Genomic DNA, 23,341 nt, shown 5'->3' on the forward strand with positions numbered 1-23,341 from the left:
TAGTGTCCTTGGCCCAACCACCTTCAGTTGCTTCATCAATGACCTTGCCTCCATCGTAAGGTCAGAAGAGCGGATGTTCGCTGATGATTGCACAATGTATTGTGTCATTTGTAACTCCTCAGATACTGAAACAGTCCATGTTTAAATGTGGCAAGATCTGCACAATATTGAAGTTTGGGCTGATGTGTGGCACGATGTTACCACTTAAATACAAATCAATGGTCAACTCCAACAGGGATAGCACAGAACTCCTGTCACACACCGCCAGGGACCTGGCTTCAATTCCCTGGGTCACTGTTTGTGTGGAATTTGCACATTCTCCCCCTGTCTGTGTGGGTTTCCTCTGGGTGCTCTAGTTTCCCCCCACAGTCCAAAGATGTGGGTTGACCATAGTAATGTGTGGAGGTATGGAGATAGGGGTGGTGGGGAAGGCCTGAGTAAGATTTCTAAGTTTCAGAGTTAGTGCAGAGTCGATGAGCCAAATGGCCTATTTCTGCATTGTAGGGAATCTGAGGGTGAATCTAACTATCTGCTTTTGATTTTCAGTGGCATTCCCATCACTGAATCCCCTACTATCAGCATCATGAGCTATCAACATACCATTGATCAGAAACTGATTTGGATTAGTCATATAAATACTGTGGCCACCAGAGCTGATGTGGGTATGCTGGTGTTGGACTGGCGTAAACACAGTAAAAAGTCTGACAACACCAGGTTTAAGTCCAACCGATTTATTTGAAAGTAAACGCACACGCTTTCGGGGTTAGTCCCTTCGTCAGGTGAATGGAGAGTTCTGGCCTCAGACAGAGCATATAAAGCACAGACTGTTTAGCGATTACTGATTAGAATGCGAATCCTTACACCTAACCTGCTGTTCAAGACCTGAAGTGGCTGACAATGTGAGTGGAAGGAGCACTGATCACAGGTTACAGAGATGTGTATTGTCTCCAGACAGTACAGTAAGTGAGGTTTTGCAAACCCAGGCAAGTCACGGGGGTTGCAGATAGTGCGACATGAACCCAAGATCCCTGTTGAGACCGTCCTCATGTGTGCGGAACTTGGCTATCAGTCTCTGTTCAGCGACTCTGCGCTGTCGTGTGTCGTGAAGGCCGCTTTGGAGAATGCTTACCCGAAGGTCAGAGGCTGAATGCCCGTGACCACTGAAGTGTTCGCCAACAGGAAGGGAACAGTCTTGCCTGGTGATTGTCGAGCGATGTTCATTCATCCGTTGTCGTAGCGTCTGCATGGTCTCCCCAATGTACCATGCTTCGGGACATCCTTTCTTGCAACATATCAGGTAGACAATGTTGGCCGAGTTGCAAGAGTATTTACCATGTACCTGGTGGATGGTATTCTCACGTGTGATGATGGTATCCATGTCGATGATCCGGCATGTCTTGCAGAGGTTGCTGTGACAGGGTTGTGTGGTATTGTGGTCACTGTTCTCCTGAAGGCTGGGTAGTTTGCTGCGAACAATGGTCTGTTTGAGGTTGTGCGGTTGTCTGAAGGCAAGAAGTGGGGGTGTGGGGATAGCCCTGGCGAGATGTTCGTCTTCATCAATGATATGTTGAAGACTCCGGAGAAGATGTCGTAGCTTCTCCGCTCCGGGGAAGTACTGGACGACGAAGGGTACTCTGTCCACTGTGTCCCATGTTTGCCTTCTGAGGAGATCGGTGCGGTTTTTCACTGTGGCGCATCGGAACTGCCGATCTATGAGTCGAGCACCATATCCTGTTCTTATGAGGGCATCTTTCAGGGTCTGGAGGTGTCTGTCACGATCCTCCTCATCTGAGCAAATCCTGTGTATACGGAGGGCTTGTCCATAGGGAATGGCTTCTTTAACATGTTTAGGGTGGAAACTGGAGAAGTGGAGCATTGTGAGATTGTCTGTGGGCTTGCGGTACAGTGAGGTGCTGAGGTGACCGTCCTTAATGGAGATGCGTGTGTCCAAGAATGCAACTGATTCTGGGGAATAGTCCATGGTGAGTCTGATGGTGGGGTGGAATTTGTTGATATCATCATATAGTTGTTTCAGTGATTGTTCACCATGAGGCCAAAGGAAGAAAATGTCATCGATGTATCTAGTGTATAGCATCGGTTGAAGATTCTGTGCAGTGAAGAAGTCTTGTTCGAACCTGTGCATGAAGATGTTGGCATATTGAGGTGCAAATTTGGTCCCCATGGCTGTTCCATGTGTCTGGATGAAAAACTGGTTGTTGAAGGTGAAGACATTGTGGTCCAGGATAAAGCGGATGAGTTGTAAAATTGCATCTGGAAACTGCAGTTGTCAGCATTGAGTACTGAGGCAGTCGCAGCAATGCCATCGTCGTGGGGGATGTTGGTGTAGAGCGCTGAGACATCCATTGTGACGAGGAGTGTCCCTGGTTCAACTGCTCCGTGTGTGCTGAGTTTCAGTAGAAAGTCCGTAGTGTCGCGACAAAAGCTGGGGGTTCTTTGTACAATGGGTTTCAGGATGCCCTCGACGTAGCCGGAGAGGTTCTCACACAGAGTCCCATTGCCCGATACAATGGGACGGCCAGGTGTGTTTGCCTTGTGTATCTTTGGGAGGCAGTAGAGATCTCCAATGAGGGGAGTACGTGGAATGAGAGCACGGAGGGTGCTCTGAAGGTCCGGATCAAAGGTCTTGATCAGATTGTTGAGTTGACGAGTGTGTTCTTTGGTCGGATCTGTGGGTAATTGTCTGTAGTGTTCCTCATTGTTTAGTTGTCGGTACACTTCTTTACAGTAATCCGTTCTGTTCAGTATGATAATGGCCCCCCCTTTGTCTGCTGGTTTGATGACAATGTTGCGGTTTGCCTTGTGAGCGTGGATGGCGTTGCGTTGTGCTTGGGTGATGTTTGGGGCTGTCTTGTGAGTGCGGCTGATGAATCTGGTGTTAACGCACCTCCTGATGGTTTGGGCATACAAGTCCAGTCGAGGGCAGCGGCCTTCCGGAGGAGTCCAATTGGATTCCTTCCTTCTCCGGAGTCTTCAACATATCATTGATGAAGACGAACATCTCGCCAGGGCTATCCCCACACCCCCACTTCTTGCCTTCAGACAACCACAACCTCAAACAGACCATTGTTCGCAGCAAACTACCCAGCCTTCAGGAGAACAGTGACCACAATACCACACAACCCTGCCACAGCAACCTCTGCAAGACATGCCGGATCATCGACATGGTTACCATCATCACACGTGAGAATTCCATCCACCAGGTACATGGTAAATACTCTTGCAACTCGGCCAATATTGTCTACCTGATACGTTGCAAGAAAGGATGTCCCGAAGCATGGTACATTGGGGAGACCATGCAGATGCTACGCCAACGGATGAATGAACATCGCTCGACAATCACCAGGCAAGACTGTTCCCTTCCTGTTGGCGAACACTTCAGTGGTCACGGGCATTCAGCCTCTGACCTTCGGGTAAGCATTCTCCAAGGCGGCCTTCACGACACACGACAGCGCAGAGTCGCTGAACAGAGACTGATAGCCAAGTTCCGCACACATGAGGACGGTCTCAACAGGGATCTTGGGTTCATGTCGCACTATCTGTAACCCCCGTGACTTGCCTGGGTTTGCAAAACCTCACTTACTGTACTGTCTGGAGACAATACACATCTCTGTAACCTGTGATCAGTGCTCCTTCCACTCACATTGTCAGCCACTTCAGATCTTGAACAGCAGGTTAGGTGTAAGGATTCGCATTCTAATCAGTAATCGCTAAACAGTCTGTGCTTTATATGCTCTGTCTGAGGCCAGAACTCTCCATTCACCTGACGAAGGGGCTAACCCCGAAAGCTTGTGAGTATATTATCAAATAAATAGGTTGGACTAAAACCTGGTGTTGTCAGACTTTTTACTGTGCCACCAGAGCTGTCAGAGGCTGGGAATCCTGCAGTGAGTAACTCACCTCCTGACTCCTCAAATCCTGTCTACTATCTACAATCCACATATGCTCGACAGACTGGAGGGGCTGATTGTGGACAAGTCCCCAGGACCGGATGGAATGCATCCGAGGGTTCTGAAAGAAATGGCGGAGGTTATAGTGGATGCCTTGGTGGTTATTTTTCAGACGTCGCTGGATTCCGGGGAAGTGCCGGAAGATTGGAAAACGGCTAATGTTACGCCGTTGTTTAAGAAGGGTGCCAGGCAAAAGGCGGGGAATTATAGGCCGGTTAGTTTAACGTCTGTGGTAGGTAAAATGTTAGAATCCGTCATTAAGGAGGAAATTGCGAGGCATCTTGAAGGGAATTGCTTGATAGGGCAGACGCAACACGGTTTCATTAAAGGGAAGTCGTGTCTGACAAATTTACTGGAGTTCTATGAGGATATGTCTAGGGCAGTGGATAGAGGAGAGCCGGTGGATGTGGTCTTTCTTGATTTTCAGAAGGCGTTTGACAAGGTACCTCACAAGAGGTTATTGCAGAAGGTCAGGGGGCATGGAGTTGGGGGTAGGGTGTTAGCGTGGATAGAGGATTGGTTGTCAAATAGGAGGCAGAGAGTGGGGGTCAATGGGTGCTATTCGGATTGGCGGTTGGTGACTAGTGGGGTGCCCCAGGGGTCGGTGCTGGGGCCTCAGCTATTTACCATTTATATAGATGATCTGGAGGAGGGAACCGAGTGCAGGGTGTCGAAATTTGCTGATGACACCAAGATTGGGGGAAAGGCAAATTGTGCGGAGGGTGTGGAGAGTCTGCAGAAGGATCTAGATAGGCTGGGCGAATGGGCCAGGAAATGGCAAATGGAATTTAATGTTGGCAAGTGTGAGGTGGTCCACTTTGGTAGGAAGAATGGTAGGAAGGACTATTACTTACGGGGCGAAAAACTGCAGCAGGCGACGGTGCAGAGGGACCTCGGGGTCCTTGTGCATGAGTCACAAAAACCCAGCTTGCAGGTGCAGCAGGTGGTCAGGAAGGTGAATGGGATGCTGGCCTTCATAGCGAGGGGGATTGAATATAAAAGTAGGGAGGTCTTGCTGCAGCTGTATAGGGCATTGGTGAGGCCGCAGCTGGAGTACTGTGTGCAGTTTTGGGCGCCGCACCTGCGCAAGGATATTTTGGCCCTGGAGGGAGTGCAGAGGAGGTTTACTAGGCTGATACCGGAGTTGAGGGGATTGAGCTATGAGGAGAGGCTGAATAAACTAGGCTTGTACTCGTTAGAGTTTAGAAGAATGAGGGGAGATCTCATTGAGACGTATAAGATGATGAATGGGATGGATAGGATAGAGGTGGAGAGACTCTTCCTGCTCAAAAAAGACAGTAGGACTAGGGGGCACAGCCTGAAGATAAAGGGGGGGCGGTTTAGAACGGAGTTGAGGAGGAACTTCTTCACTCAAAGGGTGGTGAATCTCTGGAATTCTCTGCCCGTTGAAGTGGTGGAGGCTGCCTCGCTAAATATTTTTAAGAAGCGGGTTGATGGGTTCTTGATAAGAGAGGGGATTAAGGGTTATGGGGAGAGGGCGGGAAAGTGGAACTGAGCCACGACAGATCAGCCATGATCTTATTGAATGGCGGGGCAGGCTCGAAGGGCTAGATGGCCTACTCCTGCTCCTATTTCTTATGTTCTTATGTACAAGGTACAAGTCAGGAGTGTGATGGTATGCTCTCCACTTGCCTGGGGAGAATGTGCAAACTCCACACAAACAGTGACCCAGGGAATCGAAGTCAGGTCCCTGGCGGTGTGTGACAGGAGTTCTGTGCTATCCCTGTTGGAGTTGACCATTGATTTGTATTTAAGTGGTAACATCGTGCCACATATCAGCCCAAACTTCAATATTGTGCAGATCTTGCCAACAACACTCAAAAAGCTTGATACCATCCAGGACAAAGCAGCCCTACTTGATTGTTATCCTGTCCACAAACATCCACTCCCTCCACCTTTGATGAACAGTGACAGCCGTGTGTATCATCTACAAGATGCACTGCACCAAGGCTCCTTCGGCAGCACCTTCCAAACCCACAGCCTCAGTTCCTCGTTCCTTCACTGTCACTGGGTTAAAATCCTGGAACTCCCTCCCTAACAGCACCATGAGCGTACCTACACCTCAGGGACTGCAGCGGCTCAAGAAGGCAGCTCACCAGCATCTTCTGAAGGGGCAATTAGGGATGGGCAGTGAATGCTGGATGAGGGTTTTTTGGGTGTAATTATTGATGGTGCGCCACAAGCCAAGTTTCGGTGCTGGGGTGTTTTTTGGGCGGAATATGTCCTTCATTAGAGGTTTTTAGGCGGGGTTGAAGTTGAAGTTTTTTAGGAGTGGGTCTGTGTTTATTGGGGTTCTTTGGGCAGTTTTGGGTTTTCCAAAGTGGGGGTAACATTTGGTAGATTAGCTTTAAAGGTTTTGGGGTTCTTTAGGGGAGGAGTGTACAATGATTTCTATGAGGGTGTTAAGGCTTTTTAGGGTGTTATGGGAGTTGTGCTGATGTACAATGATTATTTAGGGGGTTTGTGCTGTATACAATGATTATTCAGGGAGTTTGTGCTGTATACAATGATTATTCAGGGAGTTTGTGCTGTATACAATGATTATTCAGGGGGTTTGTGCTGTATACAATGATTATTCAGGGGGTTTGTGCTGTATACAATGATTATTCAGGGAGTTTGTGCTGTATACAATGATTATTCAGGGGGTTTGTGCTGTATACAATGATTATTCAGGGGGGGTTTGTGCTGTATACAATGATTATTCAGGAGGTTTGGGGAGGATTTGTGTACAATGAAGTTTAGGGGGATTGGGGAAGGTTTTAGGGAGGATTTGGAGGTTTGGGGCAGGGTTTGAAGGGCTTTAGGGAGAGTTTAGAGGGATTGTGGAAGATTTAGGGGGATTGAGGAAGGTTTGGGGGTTTTGTGGAGGGACTGGGGGGTATTGGGAAGTGTTTAGGGAGATTGGAGAGGGTTTTGGGGGATTGGGGAGGATTTGGGGGGATTGAGGAGGGTCTGGGGGATTGGAGAGGGTTTGGGGGATACACGGGAGGGTCTAGGGGGACTGGGGAGGGTTTGGTGGGGTACTGGGAGGGTCTAGGGGGATTGGGGAGGACTGGGGAGGATCTAGGGGGATTTGGGAGGGTGTATGTCTGCAATGGGCGGTGTTTGTGGCCTGCGAGCCGCGGATTGAGGATTTTGAATGAGAATAGCGATTAGAGAGCCGGACACAGAGCCCGGAGCCCGGGACAGAGCGAGCTCGCAGCGCGATTCACTGTCCGGAGCCCGGTGTCCGCGGCGAGGGCTGTGCGGAGCCCGGTGTCCGGTGAGATGGGGCGGGGCGGCTCTCCGGATTCAGCCCGATTCCCGGATGCGGGTGGGGTTGTGTCTGGGGGTGCGGGTGGGGTTGTGTCTGGGGGTGTAGGTGGGAATTTTGTCAGGTGTTATGGGTGGGGGTTGTGTCAGGATGTGAGAGAGGATTCTGTCGGGGGTGTGGGTTGGAGGTTGTGTCGGGTGTGGTGCGGTTTGTGTCTGAGGGGGGGTTATGCCTGGTGTTGTGGGTGGGGGTTGCGTCTGTGGGTGTGGGTTGTGACAGGTGGTGTGGGTGGGGGTTGTGTTGGGGTGTGTCTGGGGGTCACATCTAGGGATGTGGGTTGCGTCTGGGGGTGTGGGTGGGGGTTGCGTCTGGGGGTGTGGGTGTGGGTTGTGTCAGGGGTGGGGGTGGGGTTTGCGTCTGGGGGTGTGGGTTGCGTCAGGTGCTGTGGGTGGGGGTTGTGTCTGGGGGTGTGGTTTGTGTCAGGGGTTGTGGGTGGGGTTTGCGTCTGGCGCTGTGGGTGTGGGTTGAATCGGGGGGTGTGGGTTCTGCCAGGGGGTGTGGGTGGGGGTTGTGTTGGGGGTGTGGGTGGGGGTTGTGTCTGGGATTGTGGGTTGTGTTGGGGGTGTGGGTGGGGATTGTGTCTGGTGGTGTGGTTTGTGTCAGGGGATGTGGGTGGGGTTTGTGTGTGGGTTGTGTCGGGGGATTGGGTGGGGATTGTGTCTGGGGGTGTTTGTGTCAGGGGGTGTGGGTGGGGTTTGTGTCTGGGGGTGAGTGTTGTGTCTGTGGGTTGGGTGGGGGTTGTGTCAGGGTGGGGATTGTGTCTGGAGGTGTAGGTTGTGTCAGGGGGTGCGGGTGGGGATTGTGTCTGGAGGTGTAGGTTGTGTCAGGGGGTGCGGGTGGGGTTTGTGTCGGGGTGACGGGACCCCGAGATGATGGGGGCTTGGGGTGACGGGGACTCGAGCTGATTGTTGGCAGTTGGAGTTTGAAGGATTGATCAGATTCTGTCCTGACTCCTGAGTTGTGACTCACACGTTGATATTCCTCACAGGAAAAGCGTCAGTTTCTGAGATTACACCGATCCAGGATGGATGAGAATCCGACTGAAGGAAATGGGTCGCCCAGTAAAGGCGATACTCTACCCTGGAATCTAGCCAAGCACCAAAGATCCAAACACTCAAAAGTAGCAATGGAGAGTGGGCGGGTGATGGATCCAGCAGAGAGAGCTGTCATCCGCATTGCAGGTACTGGTTGCAGGGATGGGGGAATGTTTTGGGGGGTGGGGGATTGCGGGTGTGAAGGGTGCATTGTCTGCTTTGGCTGGGGTATTTTGTTTTTTAAATCTCAGGTTGTGAAGAGGTTTGGAGAATGAAAATGTTCAGTGTAACATCTACCTGAATTGTACATTGATTAGTGTGTGAAGTCTGTTGTTTGGGAAATCCAACCATGGCAGCCGGGAGATCTTCAATTCAATGGAATAAATCTGGAATTGATTAAACTACTCTTGATAATGTTTGACCATGAAATGATCAAATTGTCATAAAAGGTACCTGGTCACTTTGTTCCAAGTGACAGACACACTGCTTAGGCAAGGGTCTGCTAGGTTCCCTGCTATTGCAGTCTATTATGAGTCAAACTTCACTGCTCAGTAAACGCATTGGGATTGTTTTCTCCTGCTCTTATTTCTTATATTAGAACATACAACATTACAGCGCAGAACAGGCCCTTTGGCCCACGATGTTGCGCCGACCAGTTAAAAAGCAATGACCCTCTAACCTAAACCAATCCCTTTCCATCCATAAACCTATCCACGGATCTCTTAAACGCCCCCAAACTAGGCGCATTTACAACTGCAGCAGGCAGGGCATTCCAATCCCTCACCACCCTCTGGGTAAAGAACCTACCCCTGACATCTGTCCTATAACTACCACCCCTTAATTTAAAGCCATGCCCCCTCGTGCTAGCTTTCTCCATCCGAGGAAAAAGGCTATCACTGTCCACCCTATCTAAACCTCTAATCATCTTGTATGTTTCAATAAGATCCCCTCTTAGCCGCCTTCTTTCTAACGAAAACAACCTCAAATCCCTCAGTCTCTCCTCATAGAACCTCCCCCCCATACCAGGCAACATCCTGGTAAACCTCCTCTGCACCCTCTCCAAAGCCTCCACATCCTCCCTATAATGTGGGGACCAGAACTGCACACAATACTCCAAGTGCGGACGCACCAGAGTTTTGTACAGTTGCAACATGATGCTGTGGCTCCTAAATTCAATCCACTTACCAATAAACGCCAAGACACCGTATGCCTTCCTAACAACCTTATCTACTTGATTCCCAACTTTCAGGGATCTATGTACACATACACCTAGATCCCTCTGTTCATCCACACTATTCAGAGTCCTACCGTTAGCCCTATATTGTCATGTTATGATCTGGCCTGACCAAATCCCAAAGGGAAACTTGGGCAAGATATCACAACAATTTTCAGTTTATACTTTATTATGAGAATGGTTTGTGTACTGAAGTCAGAGGTAAAGAAAAATTAAATACCACTTTTGGAGATTTTAGATATTACCTAGTAGATAAGAGGGATTTTTAACTTATCTTTTTTCGGAGTTTTTTCTAAGGCAGCCGGAGATGTAAAAATTGGAAGTAGGCCCCAGTGAGACCTGGGAAGTCTTTTTTTGTCCAGTAAATTTGAACAGGGAGGAAACCCAAGACTCTAGACTTCCAGAGTCTCCCACCTTCCCCCCACCCGCCCACTTCTTCTAACCTAAAAAAAAGACTTGGAGTGAGAGCAGGTAAGCTTTCTTTCTTTGTTTTCTTCTTTGTTTTTTTCCTCTAACCTAATGGGAGTGAGGGAATATCAGGCAAGATCTTTCTTTTTTTTATCAGCAAGTTGTGTAGAGAGAATGGCAGGAAAGGCAGTGCAATGTTCCTCCTGCAGAATGTTTGAGATGAGGGAATTTAGGCAGCTAAGCTGGAAGCTGAGAGCCAGGACAAAGCATATTGTCATCTCTGGTTCATTGCTGGTGCCACGTGTTAGTGAGTTGAGGTACAGGGAGAGAGTGCAGATTAACATGTGGCTGCAGGGATGGTGTAGGAGAGAGAGTTTCATTTACCTGGATAATTGGAGCACATTCTGGGGAAGGTGGGACCTGTGCAAACAGGATGGTTTGCACCTGAGTCAGAGGGGCCAACAAAAGTGGGGCCACATTGGACTTGGTACTGGGTAATGAACCAGGCCAAGTGTTAGATTTGTTTGTGGGTGAGCACTTTGGAGAAAGTGACCACAATTTGGTGTCTTTTATTATTGCAATGGGGAGGGATAGGGTCACACAGCAGGGCAAGGTTTATAATTGGGGCAGGGGTAATTATGATGTGATTAGGCAAGAATTAGGGAGCATGAGATGGGAACAGAAACTGTCAGGTATGGGCATAAACAAAAAGTGGAGCTTTCTCAAGGAACAAATACTGCGTGTTCTTGATAGGTATGTCCCTGTCAGGCAGGGAGGAAATGGCCAAGTGAGGGAACCATGGTTCAGAAAGGTTGAATGTCTTGTCAAGAAGGAAAAGGAAGCGTATGTAAGGATGAACAAACAAGGTTCAGTTGGGTTGCTTGAGGGTTACAAGGTAGAAGGAATGAGTTAAGAAAAGGGCTTACGAGAGCTAGGAGGGGTCAGATCAAGGAAAACCCCAAGGCGTTTTACTCTTATGTGAGAAATAAAAGAATGACCAGAGTGAGGTTAGGGCCAGTCAAAGATAGTAGTGGGAATTTGTGCATGGAGTCAGAAGAGATAGGTGAGGCTTTGACTGAATACTTTTCTTCAGTATTCACTAAAGAGAGGGGCCATGTTTTTGAGGGTGAGTGCGTGGTACAGGCTGATAGGATGGAAGAAGCACATGTTCTGAGGGAAGATGTATGAGCAATTTTGAAAAACCTGAAGATCGATAAGTCCCCTGGGCCAGATGGGATACATCCTAGGATACTTTGGGAGGCAAGGGATGAGATTGCAGAGACTTTAACTTTGATCTTTGGGTCCTCACTGTCCATGGGGATTGTGATGTGGGTATGCCGGCGTTGGACTGGCGTAAACACAGTAAAAAGTCTGACAACACCAGGTTTTAGTCCAACCTATTTATTTGATAATATACTCACAAGCTTTCGAGGGACACCCTCTTCGTCAGGGTCACCTGACGAAGAGGGTGTCCCTCGAAAGCTTGTGAGTATATTATCAAATAAATAGGTTGGACTAAAACCTGGTGTTGTCAGACTTTTTACCATGGGGATTGTGCCAGAGGACTGGAGAGTGGCAAATGTCGTTCCCCTCTTCAAGAAAGGAAATAGGAATGACTGGTAATTATAGGCCAGTCTTACTTCGGTGGTCGGTAAGTTAATGGAAAAGGTCCTGAGGGATAGGATTTATGACCATTTGGAAAGATGCAGATTAATCTGGGATAGTCAGCACGGTTTTGTGAGGGGTAAGGTCTACCCCACAAATTTGATTGAATTCTTTGAAGAGGTAACTAAGTGTGTAGATGAAGGTAGAGCAGTTGATGTCATACACAGGTATTTTTGTAAGGCGTTTGATAAGATTCCCCATGGTAGGCTCATGAAGAAAGTAAAGATGTGTGGAATAGAAGGAAATTTGGCTAATTGGATAAGTAACTGGCTGTCTCATAGAAGTGATCTGGACATGCCGGTGTTGGACTGGGGTAAAACTGAAAATAATCTCACTACACCAGCTTAAAGTCCAACAAGTTTAATGCAGACAAATAGATTATTTTCAGTTTTATCTCATAGAAGACAGAGGGTGGTGGTGGAGGGAAAATTTTCAGACTGGAGGCCAGTTACCAGCGGTGTACCACAGGGATCAGTGCTGGGTCCTCTGCTATTTGTGATTTTTATCAATGACTTGGAGGACGGGACTGCAGGGTGGACTAGTAAATTTGCTGATGACACCAAGATTGGTGGAGTAGTGGATGAGGTGGAGGGCTCTTGCAGGCTGCAAAGAGACATTGATAGAATGGTGGGTGGTGAGTGGAATCAGCTGCCATCGGTGGTGGTGGAGGCAAATTCATTTGGATTTTAAGAGACTTCTGAATGAGTACATGGGACTTACTAGGCTTACTTATAACCCTCAATCCTATTAGGTAGAGATATGATTGGTGCAACTTGTGGGCCAAAGGGCCTGTTTGTGCTGTAGTGTTCCATGATCTTATGAATGCAGGGCTGGGCAGAAAAGTGACAGATGGAGTTTAACTCTGATAAGTGTGAGATGATTCATTTTGGTAGGACAAACTTGAATGCAGATTACAGGGTCAACAGCAGGGTTCTGAGGAATGTGGAGGAACAGAGAGATCTTGGGGTTCATATCCACATATCTCTGAAAATTGCCACTCAAGTGGATAGAGCTGTGAAGAAGGCTTTTAGTGTGTTAGTGTTTATTAACAGGGTGTTTGAGTTTAAGAGCCGTGGGGTTTAAGCTGCAACTATGCTGGACCTTGGTGAGACCACGTTTGGAAAATTGTGTGCAGTTCTGGTCACCTCACTATAAGAAGGATGTGGAAGCATTGGAGAGAGTGCAGAGGAGATTTACCAGGATGCTGCCTGGTTTGGAGGGTAGGTCTTATGGGGAAGGTTTGAGGGAGCTGGGGCTTTTCTCTTTAGAGCGGAGGAGGATGAGAGGCGACTTAATAGAGGTTTATAAGATGATAAGGGGGATAGATAGAGTGTACGTGCAGAGACTATTTCCTCGGGTGGCTGTAGCTGTTACTCGGGGACATAACTATAAGGTTCATGGTGGGAGATATAGGAGGGATGTCCGAGGGTAGATTCTTCACTCAGAGAGTGGTTGGGGTGTGGAATACACTGCCTGGTGTGATAGTGGAGTCGGATACTTTAGGAACTTTCAAGCTGTTATTGGATAGGGACATGGAGCACTCCAGAATTATAGGGAGTGGGATAGCTTGATCTTGGGTTTGGACATCGCTCAGCACAACATTGAGGGCTGAAGGGCCTGTACTGTGCTGTACTGTTCTACATCAAAAGATTTTATTCACAAAATAAAACTTAAACACACAAAATGATGTTTACACTGTTAAAAATAGTCTGACAAACATTTCCCAAAAAGATTTCTCCTCAGTTAGTCTCATAGATAAACACCTCTTTCGACAAACGTCCTTATAGATATTAAATCGATAAAGTTCCAGTATATTTACCACAAGGCACGTATGAGGACCACATCATCAGCCTGCTCTATCTCAGTTGACTGTGGAAATCCAAGGCTTTGAAAAGAGCTCTGCTTCCTGGAACAAAAAGACACTTCTCTGGAGTGGCTAAAGCTCTGTCACATTGCTTCTTTCACAGCTCTGACTCAGCACAGCATTCTTGTCAAGATCTTACATGACCACTGCTCCTAGAATCATTTCCAACCTTTCTTCAAGTGTGTTATTTTCTCTTTCATCTGTAAAGCTGTTGTTCTTATCCTTACTTGAAAGTTATCTTTTTCAGAATATAAAAATCTTTCAGGTTTTTCTAATGGCCGCTACTATCAGGAAAATATAAGCAAAATAACTTTGTTTTATTCATTTATGAGCTTTGCCTGTAAATCTCCTTTTTGTTTCCCTTTGAAGTTCAACAGCTAAAAGTCCCGATACTCACTTATCTCCAAATTCAAATTTCCACTTGCGTTGTGTTTACTTGTTGCATATCGTAGCTTGGTCATCTCCACTTCAAATGCCTGCTTTTGCACTTAACCTTTTTAATGATTTAAACCTTGCATCCTAACTATCCTCAACCTAAGTGAATCAGTCCCAGCCTCACTGACATACATACCTTCTTCACAGCATACCATAAGAAATAGGAACAGGAGAAGGCAGTTCAGCCCATCGACCCTGCTCTGCCATTCAGCAGAATCATGGATAATCTACCATTCTTCACGTTCACTCTCTTGCCCTTTCCCCATAACCCTTGATTCTCTTACTGATCAAAAATCTATTTCCGCCTTAAATATACACAAGGACTCTGTCCCCACAGCTCCCTGTGGCAAGGAGCTCCAATGAATCAAAACCTTCAGAGAAGAAATTCCCCCTCATGTCAGTTTTAAATTGGTTTATTCTGAGACTGAGCCCTCTGGTCCTAGTCTCTCCCATGAGAGGAAACATCCCCTCAGCATTTACCCTGTCAAACCCATTAAGAATCCTCTATGTTTCAATGAAATCACCTCACTTCTAAATTCCAATGAGTCGCAACCTGTTTAACCTTTCCTCATAAGACAATCCTTCTATACCAGGGGTCATCCTAGTGAACCTTCTCCGAACTGCCTCCTATGAAATAACATCTTTTAAAGATGTGAAGGTTAGGTCGATTGGCCATGTCAAATTGCCCCTTAGTGTCAGGGGGACTAGCTAGGGTAAATGCATGGCGTTAAGGGGATAGGGCCTGGGTAGGATTGTGGTCGGTGCAGACTTGATGGGCCGAGTGGCCTCCTCCTCCTGCACTGTTGAATTCTATGAGCTTTTCCTTCAATAAGGGGTCCAAAGCTACTCTCAGTACTCTAGACATGGTCTCACCTATATCTTTACAGTTTCACATACCACAGTAATATTGAAAAAAATGACAGTTTGATCACTGTTGTAGGAAAGCTTAGCTCAGTTTGTACACGCTGTATCCATTGTTTGGCATGCAGGTCAACCTATGTTCACTAACATGGGAATATGGGCAGAATCTACCTCCTGATTGGTCAGGCTAATATGTTTATAATAACAATGAGAATAATAACATTTTTGCTGCTGATTGGTCAAATGTTTAATTATCCTGTCTCCACCTAGACTCCAGCTCAGTAACTCTCAGCCCCTCGAGCTGCAGGCACTTGTTGCAGATGTGGATGTTGAAAATCACACAGGTGTTTCCAGCTGTTCACATACTGCAGCTGCAACACATCACCTGTCTGCATCTTTATTGTGTTTTATTTAATTGATTAAATTTACAGGTTGAGAAATATTTCTCAATTGTCTGATTAGCGATTTTAATCTTGCTAATTTATTAAATTTAGTTATATGCTTTTGGCCTTTAATCTAACTTAGGCCACAGTTCTAATTCAACTATTTTTTATACATCAAACTCCACCTCTGTATTTATAAAACTGTATAGTGGTGAAGGCATTCAAGGTTTGCAGGTGCAGCAGGTGGTCAGGAAGGCGAATGGGATGCTGGCCTTCATAGCGAGGGGGATTGAATATAAAAGTAGGGAGGTCTTGCTGCAGCTGTATAGGGCATTGGTGAGGCCGCAGCTGGAGTACTGTGTGCAGTTTTGGGCGCCGTACTTACGCAAGGATATTTTGGCCTTGGAGGGAGTGCAGAGGAGGTTTACTAGGCTGATGCCAGAGTTGAGGGGGTTGAGCTATGAGGAGAGGCTGAATAAATTAGGCTTGTACTCGTTAGAGTTTAGAAGAATGAGGGGAGATCTCATTGAGACATATAAGATGATGAATGGGATGGATAGGATAGAGGTGGAGAGACTCTTCCTGCTCAGAAAGGATAGTAGGACTAGGGGGCACAGCCTGAAGATAAAGGGGGGGCGGTTTAGAACGGAGTTGAGGAGGAACTTCTTCACTCAAAGGGTGGTGAATCTCTGGAATTCTCTGCCCGTTGAAGTGGTGGAGGCTGCCTTGCTAAATATTTTTAAGACGCGGGTTGATGGGTTTTTGATAAGAGAGGGGATTAAGGGTTATGGAGAGAGGGCGGGAATGTGGAACTGAGCAGCGACAGATCAGCCATGATCTTATTGAATGGTGGGGCAGGCTCGAAGGGCTAGATGGCCTACTCTTGCTCCTATTTCTTATGTTCAGGAAGATGTTTAATATTGGTGGTGTTCAATATTGAACGATATTGGTACATTATTGAGGAAAAATAAGATCTAGGAGCAGAATTAGGTCATTTGGCTGTGGGACCATCAAGTCTGCTCTGCCATTCAATCATAGCTGATAAGTTTCTCAACCCCATTCTCCCACCTTTTCCCCATAACCTTTGATCGCCTTACCAATCAAGAAGCTATCAATCTCTGTCTATGGCAATGAATTCCATAGATTCACCACCCTCTGGCTGAAGAAGTTCCTCCTCATCTCGGTTCTAAAGTGTTGAGGAGCAGAAGGATCTTGGGGTCCGGGTCCACAGGACTCTTAAATCGGCCTCGCAGGTGGAAGAGGTGGTCAAGAAGGCGTATGGTGTACTGGCCTTCATTAATCGAGGGATTGAGTTTAGGAGTCGGGAGGTAATGCTGCAACTTTATAAGACCCTTGTCAGGCCTCATTTGGAGTACTGTGCGCAGTTCTGGTCGCCTCACTATAGGAAAGACATAGAAGCTATTGGAAGGGTACAGAGGAGATTTACAAGGATGTTGCCTGGACTGGGAGGCATGCCTTATGAAGTTAGGTTGAGGGAGCTGGGTCTCTTTTCCCTGGAGAGACGTAGGTTGAGAGGCGACCTGCTAGAGGTTTATAAAATGTTGAGAGGAATAGATAGGGTGGATTCTCAGAGGCTATTTCCCCGGGTTGAAATGGTCGCTACGAGAGGACACAGGTTTAAGGTGCGGGGAGGAAAGTACAGAAGTGATGTTAGGGGTAAGTTTTTCACTCAGAGGGTGGTGAGTGAATGGAATCGGCTGCCGTCAGTGGTGGTAGAGGCGAACTCGCTGGGGTCTTTTAAAAGACTTCTGGATGAGTATATGGGGTTTTATGGGATTGGGGGTTATGGATAGGTGTTAATGTGATCGGCGCAACTCGTGGGCCGAAGGGCCTGTTTGTGCTGTAGTGTTCTATGTTCTATGTTCTAAAGGGTTGTCCCTTTATTCTGAAGCTGTGTCCTTGGATTCTAGTCTCTCCTACTAATGGAAACACCTTCCTTCTGATCCATTCTGTACAGGCCTTTCATTATTCTGTAAGTTTCAATGAGATTCTCCCTCATCCTTCTAAACTCTATCGGGTACAGACTTAGAGTCATCAAATGCTGCTCATACATCAAGCTTTTCATTCCTGGAGTCATTCTTATGAACCTCCTGTGGACCCTCTCCAGAGCCAACACATCCTTCCTTAGATATGGGACCTAAAACTGCTCACAATAAATACTCCATATGTGATCTGATCAGAGCCTTATAAAGCCACAGCAATACACTTCTGTTTTGTATTTTATTGCTCATGAAAGGAATGCTAACATTACATTTGCCTTCTTAACTACCAACTCAACCGGTAAGTTAACCTTAAGAGACTGCTGAACTAGGACTCCCAAGTTCCTTTGTACTCCTAATTTCTGAATTCGATCTCCATTTAGAAAATAGTCTATGCCTCTATTTTTCCTATCAGTGTATAACGTCACACTTTCCCACGCTATTCCATTTTTTGATTTGATTTATTATTTTCACATGTATTAGAATACATGAAAAGTATTGTTTCTTGTTCGCTATATAGTATGACTTTAATGGGTAAACCTTCCAGAACTGAGGTGAGGAGAAATTTCTTCACTCAGAGGGTGGTGAATGTGTGGAATTCATTCCCACAGAATGTAGTTGAGGCTAAAAATTTGTCTGATTTCAAGAAGAAAGTAGATATAGCTCTTGGGCTTAAGAGATCAAGGGATGTGAGAGGAAGGGGGAAATCAGGATATTGAATTTGATGATCAGCCGTGACCAAAATAAATGGCAGGGTGGCACGGTACCACAGTGGTTAGCACTGCTGCTTCACAGCTCCAGGGATCTGGGTTTGATTCCTGGCCTGGGTCACTGTCTGTGTGGAGTTTGCACATTCTCCTCGTGTTTGTGTGCTCTGGTTTCCTCCCACAATCCAAAGATGTGCGGGTTAGGTTGATTGGCCATGCTAAAATTGCCCCTTAGTGTACTGGGATACTTAGGTTAGAGGGATTAGTGGGTAAAATGTGTAGGGATATGAGGGTAGGGTCTGGGTGGGATTGTGGTTAGTGCAGACTCAATGGGCCGAAGGGCCTCTTTCTGCACTGTAGGGTTCTATGGTTCTATGATTCTATGATCTATGGCAGGCTGGAGGAGCCGAATGAACCCCAATACCTCCTCCTTTTTGATTTCTTTTAACTTTTAACTTGCTGCCGGAGGAGGTAGTGGAAGGGGATACGGTAGTGACTTTTAAGGGGTGTCTTGACAAATACATGAATAGGATGGGAATAGAGGGACATGGTCCCCGGAAGGGCAGAGGGTTTTAATTCAGTCAGGCAGCGTTGTTGGTGCAGGCTTGGAGGGGCTGAAGGGCCTGTTCCTGTCCTGTAATTTTCTTTGTTTTGACCTTGTGGATCTGGTGCAAAACCATGATGACCTGAAGCCCCCTGTAATTTTTCAGAGATATCATTTCGACATGGCTGGGAGAATCCCTGGGGAACTTGTCACTGAGCTCTTGGCTGGGTTGCAAAAATGAGCTGAACATTGCAAATTTGGACCGCCTCTTAATGAAATGTTGTGGGACAGATTGGTATGTGGCAATAACTGACCTAACCATTCCAAAGATGCTATTACAGAACACAGTTTGGACTCACAAAAAGCCCTTGAGGTAGCCTTCTCATTTGAGAACACAGAAAAACTACAGGAACTACAGGAGGCAGCAGGCAGCAATGTCCTCCAATTAAGGAGAGGGACCTTGTGTAATCAGTCCTCAGTGGAGACTGTGTGCGTAAATGAGCTGTTAAAGACCTCCTTCCATATAGAAACGCCAGCGTCAGCACCAGACCATCAAGAAAGGGCAGTGACCACCCAAGATATTAAAGAACACACTCCAGAAAACTGCAGTTGTCACATGACAGATTACTGCAAACACTGTCAAAGGACACAGCCATGGAAAAGTTTCAGGAACAGGCAAAATACTTGCTGCTGAGGAAGAAATCTGAGGCCAATACTTGAGCGTACTAACAGAGAAAACGCTGGAAAATCTCAGCAGGTCTGTAAGGAGAGAAAAGAGCTGATGTTTTGAGTCCAGATGACTTTTTGTCACGTATCCCCTCTTCCAGAGACAGTGGCATTACAACTAAATTGGATTGTTACAATGGAAGTTGCCCCAGTAATAGTGGAATTACTGGTAAATGGCCATCCCTTGAAGATGAAGGTGGACATGGGAGCTACAGTCTCTGTTATTGGAGAGCAGACCTAGAAGCAGCTCCAATCAGGTTCCAACTCCTGAGTTTGGAAGATACAAAGGGCAGACTAGTCACCGAAACGCATCACAGTGGCCCCAGTGACTTGGAGGCAGCTATCAGCTCGTCTCCCACTCAGCATTGTACGGGTACATGGACCAAGCCTTAAGGGGAGAGATTGGCTCCAACAAGTCTGGCTGAACTGGTTGGAGATCTTCAGACTAGGCTTGGGGGAACTATGCAAGGCTATCAGTAGGTACCCTGGAGCTTGTCAGGAAGGCCGGGGAAAATAGAAGGTGCTAAAGTCAGGATCTATGTTGACCCTGATGCAACACTGAGGTATTTCAGAGTCAGGCCAGTCCCTTACCCAATGCTGGAGAAGCTGGAAATTGAACTAGGGTGCCTTGAAAGTTTAGATACAATAAGGCCTGTGCAATTTGTAGAATGGGCGGTAATTGTTGTCCCTGTTCTTGAGCCTGATCAATAATTTTGTCTTTGCAGGGACTATAACTAATGGTCAATTGGGTCTTCAAACTTAATCAAAGATCTGTATGCCAAGCTAACAGATGGGAAGACATTCGCCAAGTTGGACGTGAGTCACGCCTCTCTCCAGCTTAAATTGGATGTGTCCTCCCAGATATATGTGATGAACATTACACATAGAAGACTCTACGAGTACACCCAGGGTAAAAGCAAATTACTGCAGATGCTGGAATCTGAGCTTTGACAAAGGGTCGTCTGGACTCGAAACGTCAGCTCTTTTCTTTCCTTACAGATGCCGCCAGACCTGCTGAGATTTTCCAGCATTTTCTCTTTTGGTTTCTACAAGTATACTTGTTTGCCCTTTGGGATCTCGTCAGTGTGTGCCATTCTCCAAAGAGTTATAGAGAACATCCTTTAAGGGCTACCCAAGGTAGCAGTATACTTGGATGACATCTTGGTCAAGGAGGATTCCGAACAGGAACACCTAGCCAACCTCAAAGAAGTCTTGTAGTGATTTTCCAGACTGGGAGTTTGCTTAAAGAGGGAAAAATGCGTTTTCTGAGGAGATGGCAGGAGATAACATCCAGTAAAGGCTATCAAGGAAACATCAATCCCAAGGAATACCACACAGTTAAAATCCACCATGGGGTTAGTCAATTATTACAGACAATTTATCCCAAATAGAACATAGAACACTACAGCACAAACAGGCCCTTCGGCCCACGAGTTGCGCCGATCACATCAACACCTACCAATCTATAGACCTATCTATAACCCCCAATCCCATTAAACCCCATATACTCATCCAGAAGTCTTTTAAAAGACCCCAGCGAGTTCGCTTCCACCACCGCTGACGGCAGCCGATTCCATTCACTCACCGCCCTCTGAGTGAAAAACTTACCCCTAACATCACTTCTGTACTTTCCTCCCCGCACCGTAAATCTGTGTCCTCTCGTAGCGACCATTTCAACCCGGGGAAATAGCCTCTGAGATACACCCTATCTATTCCTCTCAACATTTTATAAACTTCTATCAGGTCGCCTCTCAACCTTCGTCTCTCCAGGGAAAAGAGTCCCAGCTCCCTCAACCTAACTTCATAAGGCATGCCTCCCAGTCCAGGCAACATCCTTGTAAATCTCCTCTGTACCCTCTCAATAGCTTCTACATCTTTCCTATAGTGAGGCGACCAGAACTGCGCACAGTACTCCAAATGAGGCCTGACAAGGGTCTTATAAAGTTGCAGCATTACCTCCCGACTCCTAAACTCAATCCCTCGATTAATGAAAGCCAGTACACCATACGCCTTCTTGACCACCTCCTCCACCTGCGAGGCCGATTTAAGAGTCCTGTGGACCTGGACCCCAAGATCCTTCTGCTCTTCAACACTACTAAGACTCCTGCCCTTGATAGTGTACTCGTTCATCCCGTTGGTTCTGCCAAAATGGATGACTACACATTTATCCGCGTTGAAGTCCATCTGCCACTTCTCCGCCCAGTCCTGCATATATAAAGGATAGCAAGAGTTTTTATAAATATATAAAAAGGAAGAGGCTGGCTAGGGTGAACGTTGGTCCTTTAGAGGATGAGAAAGGGGAGCTAGTGGTAGGGGATGGGGATATGGCAAAGGTCTTGAATAACTTTTTTGTTTCTGTCTTCACGGAGGAGGACGTGAATAATTTGCCGGGTGTTAGCGATGGAAAGGTGGTAGGAATGGAGGGTCTTAATGACATTACTGTTACTAGAGAGGTGGTGCTCGACAGACTGGAGGGGCTGATTGTGGACAAGTCCCCAGGACCGGATGGAATGCATCCGAGGGTTCTGAAAGAAATGGCGGAGGTGATAGTGGATGCCTTGGTGGTTATTTTCCAGACGTCGCTGGATTCCGGGGAAGTGCCGGAAGATTGGAAAACGGCTAATGTTACGCCGTTGTTTAAGAAGGGTGCCAGGCAAAAGGCGGGGAATTATAGGCCGGTTAGTTTAACGTCTGTGGTAGGTAAAATGTTAGAATCCGTCATTAAGGAGGAAATTGCGAGGCATCTTGAAGGGAATTGCTTGATAGGGCGGACGCAACACGGTTTCATTAAAGGGAAGTCGTGTCTGACAAATTTACTGGAGTTCTATGAGGATGTGTCTAGGGCAGTGGATAGAGGAGAGCCGGTGGATGTGGTCTTTCTGGATTTTCAGAAGGCGTTTGACAAGGTACCTCACAAGAGGTTATTGCAGAAGGTCAGGGGACATGGAGTTGGGGGTAGGGTGTTAGCGTGGATAGAGGATTGGTTGTCAAATAGGAGGCAGAGAGTGGGGGTCAATGGGTGCTATTCGGATTGGCGGATGGTGACTAGTGGGGTGCCCCAGGGGTCGGTGCTGGGGCCTCAGCTATTTACCATTTATATAGATGATCTGGAGGAGGGAACCGAGTGCAGGGTGTCGAAATTTGCTGATGACACCAAGATTGGGGGAACGGCAAATTGTGCGGAGGGTGTGGAGAGTCTGCAGAAGGATCTAGATAGGCTGGGCGAATGGGCCAGGAAATGGCAAATGGAATTTAATGTTGGCAAGTGTGAGGTGGTCCACTTTGGTAGGAAGAATGGTAGGAAGGACTATTACTTACGTGGCGAAAAACTGCAGCAGGCGACGGTGCAGAGGGACCTCGGGGTCCTTGTGCATGAATCGCAAAAACCCAGCTTGCAGGTGCAGCAGGTGGTCAGGAAGGCGAATGGGATGCTGGCCTTCATAGCGAGGGGGATTGAATATAAAAGTAGGGAGGTCTTGCTGCAGCTGTATAGGGCATTGGTGAGGCCGCAGCTGGAGTACTGTGTGCAGTTTTGGGCGCCGCACCTGCGCAAGGATATTTTGGCCCTGGAGGGAGTGCAGAGGAGGTTTACTAGGCTGATACCGGAGTTGAGGGGATTGAGCTATGAGGAGAGGCTGAATAAACTAGGCTTGTACTCGTTAGAGTTTAGAAGAATGAGGGGAGATCTCATTGAGACGTATAAGATGATGAATGGGATGGATAGGGTAGAGGTGGAGAGACTCTTCCCGCTCAAAAAAGACAGTAGGACTAGGGGGCACAGCCTCAAGATAAAGGGGAGGCGGTTTAGAACGGAGTTGAGGAGGAACTTCTTCACTCAAAGGGTGGTGAATCTCTGGAATTCTCTGCCCGTTGAAGTGGTGGAGGCTGCCTCGCTAAATATTTTTAAGAAGCGGGTTGATGGGTTCTTGATAAGAGAGGGGATTAAGGGTTATGGGGAGAGGGCGGGAAAGTGGAACTGAGCCACGACAGATCAGCCATGATCTTATTGAATGGCGGGGCAGGCTCGAAGGGCTAGATGGCCTACTCCTGCTCCTATTTCTTATGTTCTTATGTTCTTATGTCCTGCTGCAACTTTTTCCATCCTTCCAGACCATCCACAACACCACCGACCTTCGTGTCATCAGCGAACTTACTTACCCATCCCTCCACTTCCTCAT

At 47.2% G+C, this 23,341-nt stretch overlaps 1 protein-coding gene across 1 annotated transcript in view; it reads left to right on the forward strand.

Annotated features, from left to right (window-relative positions):
• LOC145360079 (uncharacterized) overlaps positions 1-19,404 on the forward strand; it is a 115,405-nt gene extending 96,001 nt beyond the window's left edge. The window contains exons 5-6 of the mRNA XM_080215029.1: positions 8,291-8,483; positions 19,265-19,404. Of these exons, the coding sequence (XP_080071155.1) occupies positions 8,291-8,483; positions 19,265-19,404 (333 nt within the window). The remainder of the gene's footprint in view (positions 1-8,290; positions 8,484-19,264) is intronic.
• The last annotated feature ends 3,937 nt before the right edge of the window (positions 19,405-23,341 follow it).

This window comes from Carcharhinus amblyrhynchos, chromosome 2 (assembly GCF_965287045.1).
Source record: "Carcharhinus amblyrhynchos chromosome 2, sCarAmb.v2.hapA, whole genome shotgun sequence".
Taxonomy (NCBI): domain Eukaryota; kingdom Metazoa; phylum Chordata; class Chondrichthyes; order Carcharhiniformes; family Carcharhinidae; genus Carcharhinus; species Carcharhinus amblyrhynchos.